This window comes from Streptopelia decaocto, assembly GCF_964273445.1.
Source record: "Streptopelia decaocto genome assembly, chromosome: 9".
In the NCBI taxonomy this organism is placed as follows: domain Eukaryota; kingdom Metazoa; phylum Chordata; class Aves; order Columbiformes; family Columbidae; genus Streptopelia; species Streptopelia decaocto.
The window spans coordinates 13527284-13544694 of NC_138664.1; the positions used below are offsets into that span (position 1 = coordinate 13527284).

The 17411-nt window shown below is 44.9% G+C and overlaps 1 protein-coding gene across 1 annotated transcript; it reads right to left on the reverse strand.

Annotated features, from left to right (window-relative positions):
- Nucleotides 1–362: 362 nt before the first annotated feature.
- TUBGCP4 (tubulin gamma complex component 4) lies at nucleotides 363–14501 on the reverse strand. Its single transcript, XM_082060724.1, has 18 exons — nucleotides 14399–14501; nucleotides 13939–14067; nucleotides 13281–13403; nucleotides 11950–12003; nucleotides 11440–11496; nucleotides 10807–10886; nucleotides 9916–10117; nucleotides 8027–8192; nucleotides 6930–7054; nucleotides 6273–6323; nucleotides 5807–5912; nucleotides 5353–5460; nucleotides 4984–5122; nucleotides 4370–4547; nucleotides 3281–3415; nucleotides 2059–2175; nucleotides 1477–1616; nucleotides 363–1162 (listed from the first exon to the last, which is right to left on the reverse strand). The coding sequence occupies exons 1-18, from the start codon at nucleotides 14474–14476 to the stop codon at nucleotides 1150–1152; spliced, it is 2001 nt and encodes a 666-aa protein (XP_081916850.1). The 5' UTR covers nucleotides 14477–14501; the 3' UTR covers nucleotides 363–1149.
- Nucleotides 14502–17411: the final 2910 nt, after the last annotated feature.

Here is a 17411-nt window from a genome sequence, read left to right on the forward strand (position 1 = left end):
AACTTTGTGTCAGGCACAGTCCTACCGCAAACACCTGTAGTGCACTGAAGATGCAACACCTTACACTCACTGTCTGTTGTCACTGTGCCTTTCTGAGCGAGCAGAGGATTTCCCTTTCCCCTTCCACGCTGGGATTGTAACTGTCTTGAGAGCTGCAGCTTCAGACACTGAAAACACCAACCCTTGGAGGGGAAGGCTGGTTTCCTGGCAGCCTTTGTGTTCAAACTGGAAAAGACTAAGAAATCTTAGTAACATGCAAGAAATTCCTGCCAGATACCACTCTTCACTGAAATAGGATGCTGTGCCACTCTAGTCCCTTTGCACCTGGATACAGACATTGACAATATTCCACATAATTTCATGACAAGGTGGCTTTATTTTGGTTCAGTAAAATAGTCACTAGTAGCATCTAAAGTCTTGAATGAAAACAGTACATTTAGAACTGCCATCGTAGTTAAACTTCTCCTTAGTTTTAGTTCTAACATGCTTTTCTGCCAGCAGAAGAGCTTTATATTTTGAATAGGGCAAAGCTCCTACTTCTGTCTTGATGAGCATAATTTTAGCACACAAAACCTACTAGGCTTTATATAGAAAGCATGTGATATCACTAGTGGCTCCATGACCTCTACAGCTGTGCTAGAACAGTGTGCTGTATGAAAAGAGATTCTTCAAATCTATTCCTTCTTCTCTCCCCCTTTACCTTAAACTGCTGCTGCAGGTGTTTCATTTACTTGGTGTGTATTTGAGCAGCAGACATGGTGCACTGTAGATCAGTTTACTGCACAAGTGGAACTTCTTGAATACAGTTCATAGTCCAGAAAAACAGACTGCTTCCCCCATCCTCCAGGATCATGGTTCTTATTGCTTTTCCACTTTATAGAGAGGCAGAGCTTGTTTTCCTAGAAGCATTTCAAACTATGTGCAGGGCTGCAGAAAGCACATTTTTACAGGTTCAGAAAAAATGGAGTAGCTTTCTGCCATCACCAGGCAGCCAGACAGCAGCAGCACCTCCTGCCAAGTCCTTCTGAAACGGGGTTCACCAAGCAAGAGCTACAGAGAAAAACTCAGTTCAGAGCAAACTCTCTGAGAGCACCAGTCTCTGTTGCTTCACGCACTGTTGGTCACAGCCTGAAGAAAAGGTCTTAGTGCTTAAATCCCAAAGCTGCAAGAGAAGGGTACAATATGAACCACATGTTGAAAGGAATTCCCTTTATCGACCCACATCAGCATTTTTCAGATAATATGAACTAGCAGCTAGTTCAACTTCATAACAGAGCAAACTTGAAGGGGAGAAAGCGTATGAAAACAAATTAACTCATGCTGGTTTGTTACTTTTCTGTTGTAGTATTCACCAACACTTTGCTTCTAATTATTTTGGCTTACACAATCAAGAAAAATTACTTACAATCGTTTAGATCACTTTGTACTCCAAGTACCTCAGGAAAAGGCTCCAAGCAACCCTGAAAATATTCCTACCTGCCCAAGGTTCCTCCAGCCTGGGTGTAGTATTTGTTATAATCCAAGCGTAGCAGCAGTTGAGCCAAGTCAGAGTTTATCTGATGGTTGCGAACACTAGAGAGGATCTTGAAGAGAAGTGATGACTGACGACCGAATCCCTACAAATTTGAAGAAGTGAGTTCTGGGCAGTCTCAAGAGAGAAAGAAAGAAAAAGCAAGCAAGCCTTTCATCTCTGTTCCTGCCTAAACAGTCCTTTAACGGCCTGATGAAAAGAATCACTGCAAGGGTAGTACAAGGGAAACTGTCAGCCACAAGAATTATTAGATGTCAGAGATCCAAAAGCAGAGGTAGAGGCACAGCCTGAGATCCACCTCTTTCTGTTCCAATGGAGTTATTTCTGCATACCTGTCCACATTCCTCCTTTCTGTGCACAAAGAATTTTCAACTTGAGAACAGTTGATTAATTAAAATAATTGTAAGGACTCATGTAAAAGGTCCTGGCTTAAACTCTCTGCTGTCCTACAGCTGTTAAAACCAACATGACTGCTTAAGCAAAGGTTTGCAGGGGACAAGAACAGATCTGTATAAACATAGATTCACCTTCATCAAAATACCAAGTTGTGCAGCTCCTCGTTCATCTAATGGGCCCAAATTCTGACTGACCAGAGAACAAAAACTGTGGCAAAGATCCAGAATTTCATTTAAGCAGTGGAAAACCTGCATGGGATAAAAAAATAGTAGTTTAAACAGAGCTCAAACCCAGAGAAAGTTGTTCCCAGTACCTGAAAAGCTCTAGCATTCATACACAAGATGTTGCTGGTGCCACAATTTTCAGTCAGTAAGGAAGATGTTAAAGCACCTGTAGAACTTTTGTAAGGCTTTCTATCGAAAAAGGACTTGGATGTTATGCTGCACCTTTCCCACCGCCCCCCCGCTTGCAGACATTCTGGGGAAGCAGCGATTGGCACCGGAGCTGAATGCTGGTGTCCCTGTCCCCTGCAGGACAGCGCTGCAGCTCCCAACAGAGAACAAAGAACAGCAAGAGCTGCACTTCGACGTGCTACTGTTCACAAAACCTGGAATCTCTTTAGTATCAGTTGGTCCAAGAATTGTAAATTGCATTAGAGAGTGTTAAGAAAACCCAAGTGCCTCACAGACATAACTGATGGAACACCGAAAGCTCCAGGCTGGATAATTCATATTCTGCCACATTTTGCTCTGGCCTCATAGAGTGAGCAGAATAACAACACAGACAAGACCTGTGGTCTCACTGTGTTTCATTGATACCAGCCTTCTGTGGGAGTGTGTTTGTCGACGTTACACAGTTAATAAAAAGTACTGGCACTGCTTTAACATATTTTTGACTAAAACAATAAAAAACACCCTTAAAGTCTACTTGGGAACATTTCAACTATTTTTATCCTGTAAACTATAAGACGGAATTTTTCCTAATCTAATGCATTTCAGAATGAGTCCCCCGGCAATACAGTTCCTAGCACTATGCTAATTAGTACTTCTTTAATAAAACTGCTTGTGAGAAAAATAGTGACAAAATTTAGTTAATAAGGTTAACTGAATGCTGGAATAATCTTGATTTTAAATTGCCAGGAATGCAGCATCCACACTCACCAACTGCAAATTAAGTGCTCTTAATTCAATTTTCAGTTCTAGTTTATACCTGCTATATTCCTAGAACTGTAGTGTGTGCTCTGCAGATTATCACTGATGTGGTTTAGAAGAGATGGTTTGTTGCAGCTGTTCAAAAAGGTTCTTAGGGCAGCTGGAGAATTTGTAGAAAAAGGAGAAAACAAGACCTACTTACAGGTTTTAGGAGAATGAAAGACTGAGCCAACAGATTACTCAAGAAATGATCGTGAGCCAGTCGAATACTCTCGAAATCTCGCGTGGCATTTATCTGCTGCAGCAGCTGTGAGAACTGAGACTCCAGTACATCCACCTGACAGATACGTAAAGAAATGTCATTAGTATCTTGAGGAACTGGAGTACTTCAGACCAGCCAGAAGTTTTGTGTAAGAAGTTTACGTTCCTTATTGCTACTCTTACCTTAGAGGCTGAGGATCACCCTCCCTCAGCGTCCTGAATGGGGCATTATGTATAACAGCAGTACAGAATGGGGGCAAGGGGGAAACAATTTCTGATGGCTAAGTATTGCCTAAGTAGAAAGGGAAATGGTCACTTTTTTTAACTATTGAAAAAGTATATAGCTAGCATGTAAACAAAGGCATTTGACTGTAGTCATATCTGAATTTTACATTGGCAGGTACTGTCTGGAGTCTCAGCCAGGTTGCCCGGGAGAGCCAGGCCTCCTCAGTTCAGCTCTTACGGCTGTTAGCAAAACAGTATGTAATTCTTACAAAATCATGCTACTAATAACCGGTGTTTACATTTGAAAAGTCTTGGTTTTACTTCAAATGGTCAGAACATGGCTTCTTTCAATTCTTTAAAAAAAAAAAAAAAAAAAAGCAAAAACAAGCAAAAAAACCCCACAAAACCAACCTCACAACCAAAACACAACAAACAACAACAGCAAAACAGCAACCTGTCACTGAACTCAAACTGGAGTTCACTGAAAGGGGCAAGGGAAGAGCTGGGATGGGATCTTAATGATGCCACTTAAGAGGCTTCTGTGGCTTCTCACAAATGCTTAGTAGCAATATAGAGCCAGAACTCCTGGATTTCCAGTAACACTCACTGGTTCACAAGTCAAAAAACTTTATAATTTTAGCACCAAGTCTGGGAACTCCAAGTTCTAGACTTGTTCCAAAGGAAGTTTGACCTCCTTAAAGCACAAAGCACCCAAGCCCTGAAAGACAGGACTTCAGAGCTCCCTCCGGGAACTTCTTCCAGTTCCTAATGAACTAAACAGTTGGCCTTTCTCTGTTATCCTGACCTGCAGATAATACTGAAGATTGTCCACAAGGAAAGCCATGTGATTCCTCAGCCGCCACTTGATGGCATCAGTGCTGTTGGATTTCAGGTGTTTGCGTTGCATCTGGAGAGCCCAGCAGTGCTGCAGCTCAGCCTGGACTCGTCGCACACTCAGCAGGTATTTGAACACAACATTGTACCTACAGTCAAAAAATATAAAATTGTTTAAGATTAAAATCCTCCTTGGGTGCAGGTACCAGAGAACATAATAATACAAGACTGGAAAAAGAAACAGGAGGTGACTGCCTGACAACAGGTGATGGCCCATAACAGATTATGGACCTAAAAAATAGGAGGTTAATGTTACTGCAAGCAGGCAAGAGCTGACAACGTTTGGTCCAAGTAGCACTGTTCGTAAAATCGTGCAGATCTGTCAGCATCTTGCAGGTCTTACTGACATTACAAGTACTCTCAATGTGAATATGTGGACTCATTTTTAAGATTCAAGGAGCAAGCTAAAGTATTATAGCTCTACCCTCCTCTCCATAGAGAGGAAAAAACACCCCAACACATTAGTGGGTGCCTAAGATCAGGGAACCTATAGATGAACATGCAAAGACCATACCTAGTACTTACTTCTCCAGAACAGCAGGAGTAAAGAGAATGTGCAGTGGCCACTGAACTTTGTAAGAAAGGCCCAGAGCTGCCCATCCAGATGTGGGGGCTTCACGTGGAGATAACTCCCGGGAGGGCCCTTCACGAGTCTGAGAAGTATCTGAAAACAAATGAGGGGCTGAGTTGTCTTCTCAGTCAAGACAACCATGGCGAGGAAGAAAAGGGGAAAAAGCAGAATAAGAAGAGCCAAAGCAGGCTAGGCCGTCACATAGGGCTGCAAAGGGAAAAAAGTTAATGTTTCTTTAACATCAGAGAAGCATATGTAGTAGGACTTGAAAACAAGGTCCTCATCTCCCCTCTTAACTCACTACTAAAAATGCAAGTAAATACCTTTATGCTCCTTTCCATGATACTCAATGGTTAAGTGAAGCAGAGGGAGGAGGTTGTCATCATCTAACAGCACTTTATGAGCAGACTGCTGAAATGCAACGTTGACATCTGACAAAGAGAGAACACAGATACCAGCACGAAATGATGCAGCCAATGCTAATTTTGCACTCATCAATTATTTATGCTTGGCCATAAAAGACAGCACTGACATGCTACATCCACTAATTTAATTTAATTTCAGTTTCAATCCTGGAGAGAAACCTGCCACCTGACAGTTTCCGAGGTGTTATTTTCACCCACTACGTGAGACATTCTAATTCACAAGAGCTGTTATTTCAAAACCAACAACAACATCTGGAGGATAAGGCAGAGCTCTTGTGTACTGGCTGTGGATAACCACTTTCCTTCTGGATCCCAGGGAGGACAGGCTGGTAAGTGAACAAGCAACACTCACCATGTTCAGTTACAGCTGTCGGTGGTGTTTTCAACATGTGCTGTGCAGTGTCAATGAAGGCCTGGAACAGCTCTCCTCTTCCCAAAAGGTAAAAGTCTTTTATAATCTGTGGAGTTTTTTTTTTTTAATATAAGCATATCAAAAACTGAGCAAAAATTTTAAGCATCCTACCTGATAACATCCATTTTTATTATTGTTTGGACAATTTCTGCCATTTCAAAACACAGTTGGAGAGCTATGGATTTCATCCAGGGCCTAAAAGTCTACACTACCTTTACTTCACACACCCCTCTAACTCTGTCTCTGCCCAAGTTCTATCACTCTGTGCTCATTCTTGAGACCTGGAAAATGGAAACAGCTTTTCCTAAAAGAAAGTGCAGAATCTAAGACAGTTAAGTACATAATGGGAAAGAGGAAGGGAAGAATTTAAGTTGCTTTAGCAGAAACAAGCTAGCAGTTACATTACCTTCAGTTGTCCTAGTAAATCTGATTCCTCCACCATCAGTTTCCAAAGATGCTAGTGAAGAAACGAAAAACAAAACAAAAGAAACCTCCTCTCAGTGAGAACAGTAGCTGTCTTAAAATACTTGTGAAGCATACAAAAAAGCACTTGTATGAAAGAGAACACACTAAGAATCCTGTGTGTAGACAGCCCATGCTACTAGTTAAAACACTCTTGAATGTTACCAGCAAGGAACTCTGTCCAAGAAACATAAAGACCCATGACAAAAAAAATAAGTACATTCTTATGAAATCAGTTCCAGCATAGCTTTGTTCTCACTTCTCTAACCTCCCTGTCTTCTCAGGTGTCCCTCCTGCTGCAAATTAAGATTTAAAATTGCCAAAGCAAAGAATTTGTCTAGTGAGACACCATCTGTGATAGTGAAAGCATGATGAAAAGTTCTGAAGTTTTCACATGTGAAATAAAAAAGCATATCTAAAGATTCCCTTCCCTGTCATTACACAGTATGTGTTGATGTCCTTTTGTCACTAGAAGTTGGGGTAATACTAAGCTCTGGGCCCCATACAAACATGGAAGCACAAGAGCCCCCGTCTCCTCTCAGTCGCCTCAAACCCGAATTGCTGCTCAGCCCGTACCCCAGTTATCCCACCAGGATCTCACCTCAGCAACCGTGCTCCGGATCCAGTCAACCACCGATTCAAAGTCCACCAAACTGAAGAGCGGCTGCTGCTTGAGTCGATGGAGTTCTGCTGCAAAAGTGTCCTCCTGGTTTTTTAGGATGGAGCCTGCGCAGCAATGAGATTACTATTGCAAGGACGTTTACGGTACTGACACGGCAGTGCTGTGGTATCAGTAAAACCTCAAGTATCTTCTCTGTAAATGATTGCCACTAACGGCCCTTCTCCTAGGGCTGAGCTCTGTCTTTGAACCCACAACTGTTCTGCCACATTAACCAGTCGGTTTTGCTCTCCACCTGCCGCCACGCCTTTCAGATCTACTGCTTGAACTCAGGATTTTTTTTTTAAAACTAATTAAGCTAGAAGACCAATTTCTTTTCACCTCTCTTCTACTAAGGCAAGAAAACGGTCCAATTTAATCGGTCCTTTGTTCTCTGCAATGTCGCTCAAGTTATTTGAGTACTTTTGCGTAGACAATCTCAAGATAGAGCCTCCACAACACTCCTCCCCAGTTGGTGTAGGAATGTTTCACAAAACCGTCTCCAATGTAAACTTATCGGGCTCTCAAAGAGAACCACCAGCTGGAATTCTCTCTTGCTGTCTTAAAGGCTCCATCCTGGTCATTTGTCTTCCACAGTGACCTTAGGGACCACCTTGCAATGAATCTCTTATGTTTGTGGGTGTGTTTTAATCCTGTGACACCATTCTGCAACATAGACAGAGAGCAAGATGTGCCCTCACGTCTGTCTGCACCCCTCAGGGACCGGGACACAAGCTGGAAAGAAAACCTGCCCTTTGCAATCACTTTATTTGTCCAGAGAAAATCACATGGTGACTTGTTGCTGGACACTTGGAGACTATGTTTGGAAAGTGTTACTATTTACTGATCATGTTCTTATACCGCTCCCTTGGGATCAATTGAACACTGGGACCACTGCTCTGTCCTGGCACAACCACCCACATGTTCTGAAGAACATCAACCACCAGCCAGTGACTGCTGAGGAACTCGATAATACAGCATTTTGGAAGACACTTGTCAGCCACTCATAACTGAGCAAAGGCCACAAAGATACCCCTTACCTTTTCTGGTCAGGTTAACGTTTTGATTCTCAAACATCTGTACAGATTCTCCCACAAAGAGGATTTTCTCAGCAACCCGCACAGGAATGTATGAAGGCAGCATTTCTACTCGCAGAGAAAACTGTTTCAGAGATGGAGCTAGCATGTTCTCCTCCTCAATCAAGCGCTGTCAGAGACCCCGCGGAAAAGAAAACAAGAAAAAAAAGTGTGAGAAAAACAGAGAGAAAAGGTGTCCAAAAGTGTGTGTGTCTGTGTGGGGGACAGGCAGTCTAAGGATGCTGGAAGCAGAAAGGTAGCAGAGCTCATGTGCATCATTTAAGTGAGCCTGCAAACTTGTTTGTACTTGTGGTCCGCTAGCAGATCTCCCCAGAGAAGATGTTGCTTTCACTTGTGATACACGCCAAATGTAAAGACCTCCACTAGTGAGCACGTAGGTTAGAGATCTGAAGGCTTGCTAGCATGAATTAGGCAAGTTTCTCAGTTCCTGCCAAAGGTGTTTAAAACAATACAGTAAGTTATTAACTTTTTTCCTGAATGTATTAATAAAGAACTCCAGGTACAGAGGCAAAATTTTCCTTCAGAGAAGCAATACTGATTATTTCATTTGGCTTTCTCATTGTTGGAGAATTAGGTTCATTAGTACGCAACTCAAAAAACACCATGCTAATAAATTTTTGAGAATGTTTGCCATCTACAGAGTTCTTAGTTTTAACAGGAGAGTTCAGTACAAGTGTGTACACTGATGTTAACAGCTTGGCAGTTCTTTTCTTAAGATTCTTGTGACACTTTTAGATGAGGAAATACCCAAGTATTTTATCAGTCTATCCCATCAACGCTCAGCGTTTCTTATTTTACTGTGACTGAAGAATTCCCAACACTGTTAGTCAATACTACTGAAGAAGAGAGTTAATTGGGCTCTCTTGCTCTCACCTTGTAATGCCTACGTTCTCCACCACAGATCTCGAAGACTCAATAATTTTAACATTCTTCCTATATCAGACATAGTGAAATAACAGACTTTTCACTAACTGCGTTTTAATGTTTTCCCTTGTTTTTGCCTGTGTGCAATCTGTCCTCAGCAGACACTGTACAGGGCATTAATTAACATGCACCACGAGGTGTTTCAGGGTGAGTCTCCTGCCCACTCACGCTGCACTGACACCACGGGGGCCCAGGAGATGTTCCTCACAGCAAACTGAAGTGTGAATGTATGGAGTCGCAGTCGCTCCTCATGGGTCCCTAAAGCAAACACTATGCAGATGCACGAAGTGTGTAAATTACTCCATTGAGAAAGCTCCTTTGCACAAGGGCACGCCTAGTGGTCTGCCATCTACGTGAGGAGTTACCTCCCACCTTTCACCAGTGTATTGGCAGGTCGCTCCCTTCCTTAGCTTAGCACCCTGTTCTTCGCAGCCTCTCGACTCTCACATAGCACATCTTCCCCAGTAATGTCAGGAGTATTGCCCAGTCAGGAAACACTTGCACAACAAATGGCTGTGCAAGAGAGGTACCTGACCCAGCTGCCAGGAGAAAGGGTGCAAACGAACACCCCAGCTCCCCGCACCCTCCCCTCACAGCTGCCCACACAGCCAGCAGTGTGAGGAATCAGAACAGTCAAGGCCAGGGTGTGTACAGCAGTTCCAGTTACTTGACATCAGTGTCTACAGATTCTACCATAGGGCTTTCTGCCCCAGATTATCCAGCTGTGCCAAACAATATGTCTGTGTCCTTTAAGCCTGGCTGCAACCTACTGCAGTGCTCTGTTCATCTGCCAGGTCTCAGTATATGCCTGGTCTAGCACAGCTTGCACTGGAGTGCAATTCCCGAAGGACCAAAGGATTCAGTTCCCGAAGGACCAAAGGATGCAAAGCTATGACTTGCAGTCTTACCAGGTCCTGCAGTTCTCGGAGCTGTTTTCCTGTAAGTCCCCCAATTCCTAGGTCATCATCATCTTCCTCGGGCTGGGTGGGGACATTCCCAGAAGAGGGGCCCTGTTTGATAAAGAACTCTTCATGTTGGTCAAGCAGCAATCCGTGCAGCATCCAGGCAGAGAGCTGCTTGTACATGACTCCATGACACACAGCCAGAATCCTGAGGTCGGGAGAAACAGACAGTGGGGCTTTCGCATGCAGTAATCAAAACCTCATTGTACATGATTCTGGACAGTCCAGTTAGTCAGCCAGGCAATATGGCAAGTGTGAAATGGCTACTGTGGAATTCTATATATACATATTTTTTTTAACAAGGAAAGGTGGACCCATCACTTGCAAAACTAAACTAACATAACTTCTGAATATGTGGCTTCTCCATGGAGATCTGCCAGTGTACCAGAAATACAAGTAAGTTTGCAGTGGCTTCCTGGTCCTGCTGTTTCTACTTAATTACCATTTCAGCATGAACACAAATTATCTTTTAAGTAGTCTGACTTTCTGCCCAAGGACATCCAAACCTAGCAACACTCACCCAGTCACATTTATCCTTTTGAAGGATCAAAAACCAATAGCAGGTCTACCATATGCAAACAGTTCATCTAGACCTCAAAGGAAGAAAAGACATAAGACCTGAACTTTCCTCAGCCCTAAGTCCAAAGTGTGGAGAAGGCCTTAATTCCTGCCACAAGCCCACTTTAGATAAATATTGGCGACTGTAACAGTTTTTCCTACTTTTATATCATGCAAGCCTGTTTTGCATGTACTGTTTTCACAAGTCTGACAAACACTTTGACACAAACTCCAGTTACTACAGAGCAATTAAATAATAGCTTTACTGTATGTACATACTTTTCAAGAGCACTGCGAACAGGAGGCAACCCCCCACAGCTGTGTTTGTGGACTGTCTCCAAGATCTGACATCCATGAATCTGCAGAAAGAAAACACAGTCAGACTAGGTCTGTTAATTGGATCTGTACTGACCTTTTCAGACATTTAAACAGTACACTTTTGGCTAACAAGAAAATGCCGTAACAAGCTGCAAAAGTCTTACAGAAAGAAAGATGTAACATACTCCATGTAGTGAAGAAAGATGCTGCCTATCTGTGGCTCTATACCCATGCTTCTCTCAAAAATTTCCCTTAATAAAAATTAAGCATCTCTGGATGCTGAAAACATAAGCTTCTGCCTTTAAAACAGACTCAGAAAAGAAGAAATTCCAAGCAGCAGCATCTTGTACAATGAAATGTATTGAGATTATAAAATGCAAGTCATCAAAGATCACACTGATGACGAAAACGTCAAATCCAGTGTAGATGGATTTGCAACATCGTTATTCAATACTTATAAGAGTACGAGAAATAGGACACCTATTACTGAAACCACATTCTTTCCTAGTATTAAATGTCTGGAGTGAAGGCAGGAAGAACTTTATGAGCTAAAGAGAAACTTCTAAAGACAAACTATCTACAATTTTACTGTACCTTCTGAGTCTTGATCTGTTCCACCATGACCATCACAGAGGGGAAGAGTAACTGAAACTGCAGAATAAGGAGCAAAATAGTGAATTAGTTTGCTATCCATGGGTGAGAGAAAAACTATACTTGAGTAAGTGTGGACAGCAGCTGATTACAACAATTTAATGGAACTGTCATCTGGCTTTCTCCACAAATTAGAAACATGACACGAAAATCTCCAGGAAGAAAATCCTCCCTCTGCTGGACCAAGACGCACAAAGTTATTACATCCCAGCAGCAGCTCAGGCTGAACACAGGCAGGGAGGAACATGCGAGGGGCAAGGTGGGGACCTAAGCTTTGTGTCAAAGCGCAGGAGATCCTCTGACCATGAGTAAGGGACCACAAATATAGAGACGTTGAAAAGAAACGGCACGACATGACAGACTAACCCTTATTTATCCCACCCACTTTCTTATTAGACTCAAGGAGTGCTAAGAGGAAGCAAAGATCACCATCTGTTTATTAACATGGCATACCTGGTCCAAGGAATAATTAACATGCGAGATGGAAAGATGCGGGTCAGCCAGAAACTGTAAGCACAACAAAGCAATTAATGAAAATTAAAATAAGGTAGGGATAAGTAAAAAAAGCATGTTTGGCTCTATATTCCAAACCTTTAGTTCCCACAGCTTTTCCTTCCACACAAACACTTTTTTGGACTGTGCCCCATTTTCGGCTGTAACGACCACTGGATGATGACAGTACCCAAGAAGTGACAGCTGCTGATCTGGCAGGTTCTATGATGGCATTACAGCCTTGGCGGAGAAGAGTAACTGGTGCCATCTACCTGGACTTGTGCAAAGCATTTGACACTGTCCCACAAACACTCGTCTCTAAATTGGAGAGACATGGATTTGACAGCTAGACACTTGTCAGACGAGGAACTGGCAGCATGGTCATGCTCAAAGACTTGTGGTCAATAGCTCACTGTCCCAGTGGAAATCAGTGACCAGTGGTGTTCCTCACAGATCAGTACGGGAACCAGCGCTGTTTAACATCTTTGCCAGTGACATGGACAGCGGGACTGAACGCTCTCAGAACATCTGCTGATGACACCAAGCTGTGTGGTGCGGTTGACATGCTGGAGAAAAGGGATCCATCCAGAGGGACCTTGAGAGGTGGGCCCATGTGAACCTCACAAGGTTCAAAAAGGCCACGTGCAAGGTCCTGCACCTGGATCAGGGCAACCCCAAGCACAAACACAGGCTGGGCAGAGAAGGGATGGAGAACAGCCCTGAGGAGAAGGACTTGTTGCGGAACAAGGGGTAACAGTTATAAACTGAAAGAGGGGAAGATTCAGACTAGTCACAAGGAAGAAATTCTTCCCTCAGGGTGGTGAGGCATTGGCACAGGCTGCCCAGAGCAGCTGTGGATGCCCCATCCCTGGAGTGTTCCAGGCCGGGCTGGAGCAGCCTGGGCTGATGGAAGGTGTCCCTGCCCATGGCAGGGGGTGTAACTAGACAGGCTTTAAGGTCCCTTCCAGCCCAAACCATCTTGTGATTCTATGACTAATCAAAACCTTTACAACTGAAAACAGAAGTCACAATAGTCTAAGACAGCACTGGGCTCTGAGACAGATGTGGCACTTACTGAACTGAAGGCAGACAGGATTTAATACCTATTAGAATGAAGAGTCATTTACAATGGCACCTCACAAAAATAATTTGGAAGACATTCCTAATATGGGAAGGAAAATACCTTGCCTCCTCTTTAGCTACTACTACTTAGCACATTAACTCTAGAAGTGACAGCTTCCCACAATCTGTCAGCAGCAGGACAGCCTCTGGTTCCAAGTGTCTGTCCTTACCTCTTGTTCTAGGTCAAGCAGTGCCTGTCGGTACGGCTGCAGCACTGAATCGAGACCTGTGCAGAAGGCTTGCAAATAAATGCCATGTAACCCACTCTGGTTTGGCTGAGATGGATGATGGTCCTGAAACCAAACAACAAAATCTGCATCAGCTCTCCAGCACAAGTCTAAAGAGTAATGGAATTTCTGTGCACTGTTATGCCAGCAGCCAGTGGCCCAAAAACATTGAAATGCACCTTATCCCACCAGAAAGTGCCTGGAAAAAGACCCTAGAAGTTTGTCACAGGGAATGTTCCTCGAGCAGTATGATATTCAGCTCTTCTGGGGACACATACAAGAGCTGGGAACCACTAGTAACTTCAGTACTTCTTTGTACTCATCCGCAGCTCTTGGATCTCAAAGCTCTTCACAAACCGTGAGAAGGACTCATGACAACATAAGGATGAGCATCCTGTACAGTTCACAAGCCCTGGCGAGAAATCATTACAGGATGCTTGCCCAAGAATGAGACTTTACAGTGGGCCCACGTGTCGCCGTTCTGCGCCCTCCCTTATCTGCACTGCACGGAGCCTTTCCAGAGCTCTGCCTGGGAACGCGCATCTTCTGTGCTAACGCCGCAGGAGATCCCGGCGCCTGCCGCGCTCTGCACGGGGCCCACCTGCTGCTGGACGTGTCCTGTGTACTGCTCCACGAACTCGGTGAAGCGGATGTAATCGGTGCCGAGGCGGCAGAGCCGGTTCAGGACACTCGTCTCGCTGGGGTGCAGGAACGGCAGCTCCTGGGACACCTGAGGGGGAAACAGCGCTGGGACGGGGGGCAGGGTGGCCGTGCCACGCTCTGCGGTACCTGCAGCCTGTATTTTACTGGCAGGCTGTACCGTGCCGTACCGTTGTGTACCTGCAGGCCATACCGTGCCATACCATACCAGCAGACCATTCCGTACTGTACCATTCCATTCCTGCAGGCCATACCGTACCGTTCTGTACCGCACACCAGCCCGTACCTGCACACCGTTCTGTTCCACACACCGTTCCGTACCTGCACGCTGTTCCGTACCCGCACACCGTTCCGTACCGCACACCGGCCCGTACCCGCACCCGTTCCGCTCCGGTCCGTACCTGCAGGCCGCCGCGCTTGCTCCATGTGAAAACCGCCCCCGGGTACCCGCTCAGCGCCAGCAGCAGCTCGTGGATCATCCTGCCGCGCGCCGCCGCGCGGGCTGCCGGGAACCGCGCGAGGACCGCCGGGAAGGGCGGGGGGCGGGGCCAGCGCGGAGGGGCGGCCCGGGACGCGCGGCGGGAACGGGCGGGACGGAACACGAGGGCGGGGGCTGGGCGGCTGGAACGGGCACCGGGAGCGCCCGAGCGGGGCGGGGCGGGGCGCGGCGGGAGGGAGGGGCGCTCCGGCCCCCGCCGCTGTTCGCTGCGGTGCGCGCGCTGGCCCGGAGGGGGCTCCCGGGACCGCAGAACCCGCAGGTTCTGTTGGTGTTCGGTTTGGGTGTCCCTGAACAGGTGTCCTTATCAGTTTCTCTCATCATTCATCAGTGTCTTATCAGCGCCATTCTCCATTTATTATCTATTGCTTCCTTTCACTCTCTGTCTTAGCCCAGCTAATCAAAACTGGCTACTTTCAAAATTGTGCAGTTACTTAATAAACTGTTTTTAGCAATATCCTTTTAATTTTATTTTTCCTATTTTTGGCACAGGGGTTTTTATGTGCATTTTTACACTTCATTTAGAAGAAATGAGTGTTAAGTGTCATATGATGCATGTCTGTTAACTTTCTATTTTAAACGTGTATTTGGTTCATGATTGGCTCGTCACAATGAGGTTGAAATGTAGGAAAAAGCTGCTGTTATGTTCTTAAGGGACGAATAAGCTCCTGGCAATCAGAGCAAAAAATCAATAGGGATCCAAACCTTATTACAGACATAGAGGATACGAGCAAAACTCAGCTGGGAAAAATGGGTTTAAAGGGAAAGGCTGTGACTGGCTGTCGGTGACTGAAGTAGAAAAACAGTACTAAGAAAAAACCCCTGTTAATAAGAATGGGATGGATCATCAGATGCCGTGTGCTCAGACATGTTATGGCGGTGTTAACCACAGCTGCGTGAGCTGCATGTGTGCTGCAGAGCAAGTGACGGCTGCAATCCTGATGGCAGGTCCTGCTCATCTCCAGGCTTTGTCTGGCCAGAAATGAGGGTACATGTGCACACCCGTTCAGGGGAAGGTTGTTTGAATGTGCTGTTATTTCCCAACCATTTATTGACTGCAGGACCGTACTGCTTTGGAAAGGCAGGTGTAAAAACTGCCAGTCCTGTCCTGTTTGGAGGAGGATTTGAAGAGGTTGGTGGTTCCTTGTTTCAGTGGTAGATGTGGCCAGGTTATCTTCAAGTGACTACGGAATCACAGCTTCAGAGTCTTCAGGTGTGTTAAACATGATTTTTTTTTGCAGCACCATTCACAGAAATAATCTTTCTTTTAAAGGAAGCTGCCAATAAATACCTGCAAGAGAACAGATGACAGCAATTTAAATGAAGGGCTGAGTTTTGGAGGTCCTGTTTCCCCTGGGAAGCCTGGTGACGAGGCGCTAAGGACAAGTACTTAAAGAATATTTTTTTACAGAATTGATAGCTCCAATTTTGAAACTAGAAAAAGACAGGTACGTCTGTAATGCTATTTGTAAGGCCGACTAGTGCCTATTCAACATTAAAAAGACAAGACAAGAAACAGGAGAGGCAATAAGTTAAACATAGATACACAAACCCTAACAAACAACAGTCAGCAGGGACAGTAACAAAGACCAGAAATCTTAAATCGGGAGCTATTACAGAAGCCGCTGAAATATAACCTTTGATGTGTGATAATCATATTTATTTTTCTTATCAGAATGGGTCTACAGGAGAGTAAGTTTATGAGTTTTTTTGAGGGACAATTGTGGGACTGTGCAAAAAATATGGGATTTTCAGGGGGGGAACAAAACCAGTTCCACACTCCACAAGCTATATATAAACATTATTTTTAATGTCTTCTCATCATATAACTGCAAAGTGGCCACATGTGAAGTAATGCAAATAGATGTTAATAATTAGAACCATAACCGTTTGTTACCAAACCTTTTGTTTTGTAATTTATGTCTGGCATTCACCTGTGTAGTTATTTCTGTAACTGTTGAACTGTGACATGTAACCCCTATAATCAACAAAACCAGCTTTCACTTAAACAGACCCTTTCAAAAATTATGTAAATATACTTTTCCATGGACTCCCAGAGTCACAGAGGTTGGAAGTGAGCTCTGAAGTCTCTGGTCCAGCCTCACTCCCCCAGTGCAGGGTCAGCTGGAGTGGGTTCTCCAGGGCTGTGTCTGGTTATGTTTGAAGTATCTCCAACGACAGAGACTCCACAACTTCTCTGGGCAACTTTTCCCAGTGTTTGACCACCCTCAAAGTCAAAATGGTTTTTTGGACTTTTGTGAATTTCAGTCCACTGCCCATTGCTTCTTGTCCTGTCCTCTCAGCCTCTCCTCATATGTCAGATGCTCCGAGCCCTCAATGAGCTGCTTCATGCTTCACCAAACTTGTTCCATCCCGTCCACGTCTCCCTTGTCCTGGGGCAGAACTACAGCTGTGGTTCCACCAGCGCGGGGAGGTGCAGGCTCAGCTCCCTGACCTGTGGTGAGGCTTTTCCTCACAGAGCCTTGTCTACTGAATTACTTCATTTGTGCTTATGCTGTGCCAGTAAAATTCATGGGACTAATTAAATGGACACAGGGTGGCATGTTCTATACCCTCACTCTTGAACAAGAAGTAGGCAAAGCAATAGTATTAGATGAGCTTAACACAGTGAGGAGAAGGGACCTTTCAGGACGTGGTTACGTCCTATTGCAGTGCTGCTGGATGTGGCTGTTGCACTTCACCCTGCTTCAAACTGATGACATTTCATGTGTCACCATGGGCGGCCGGCAGAGCTGTTCCATGGAAGGGCGCAGCTGCGCCCAGCAAGGCCAGGTTTTGCTGTGAGGGAGGCTGGTGCGGCAGGAAGCCTGGCAAAGGAGGGGGTCTGCCCAAGGGGCTGTGTCCCCTGCCGCAGGGCTGGCAGAGCTTGGCTGGGTGTTAGGAACGGAACTGACAGG

What these genes read in the sequence shown, in the direction of transcription:
- TUBGCP4 (XM_082060724.1), bottom strand. Translation starts at nt 14,476, where the DNA reads ATGATCCACGAGCTGCTGCTGGCGCTGAGCGGGTACCCGGGGGCGGTT. An exon ending in GCAAGCGCGGCGGCCTGCAG is followed by an intron (nt 14,068 to 14,398) that starts GTACGGACCGGA and finishes TTTCCCCCTCAG; the next exon opens with GTGTCCCAGGAGCTGCCGTT. An exon ending in TTAATTATTCCTTGGACCAG is followed by an intron (nt 11,497 to 11,949) that starts GTATGCCATGTT and finishes CTTATTCTGCAG; the next exon opens with TTTCAGTTACTCTTCCCCTC.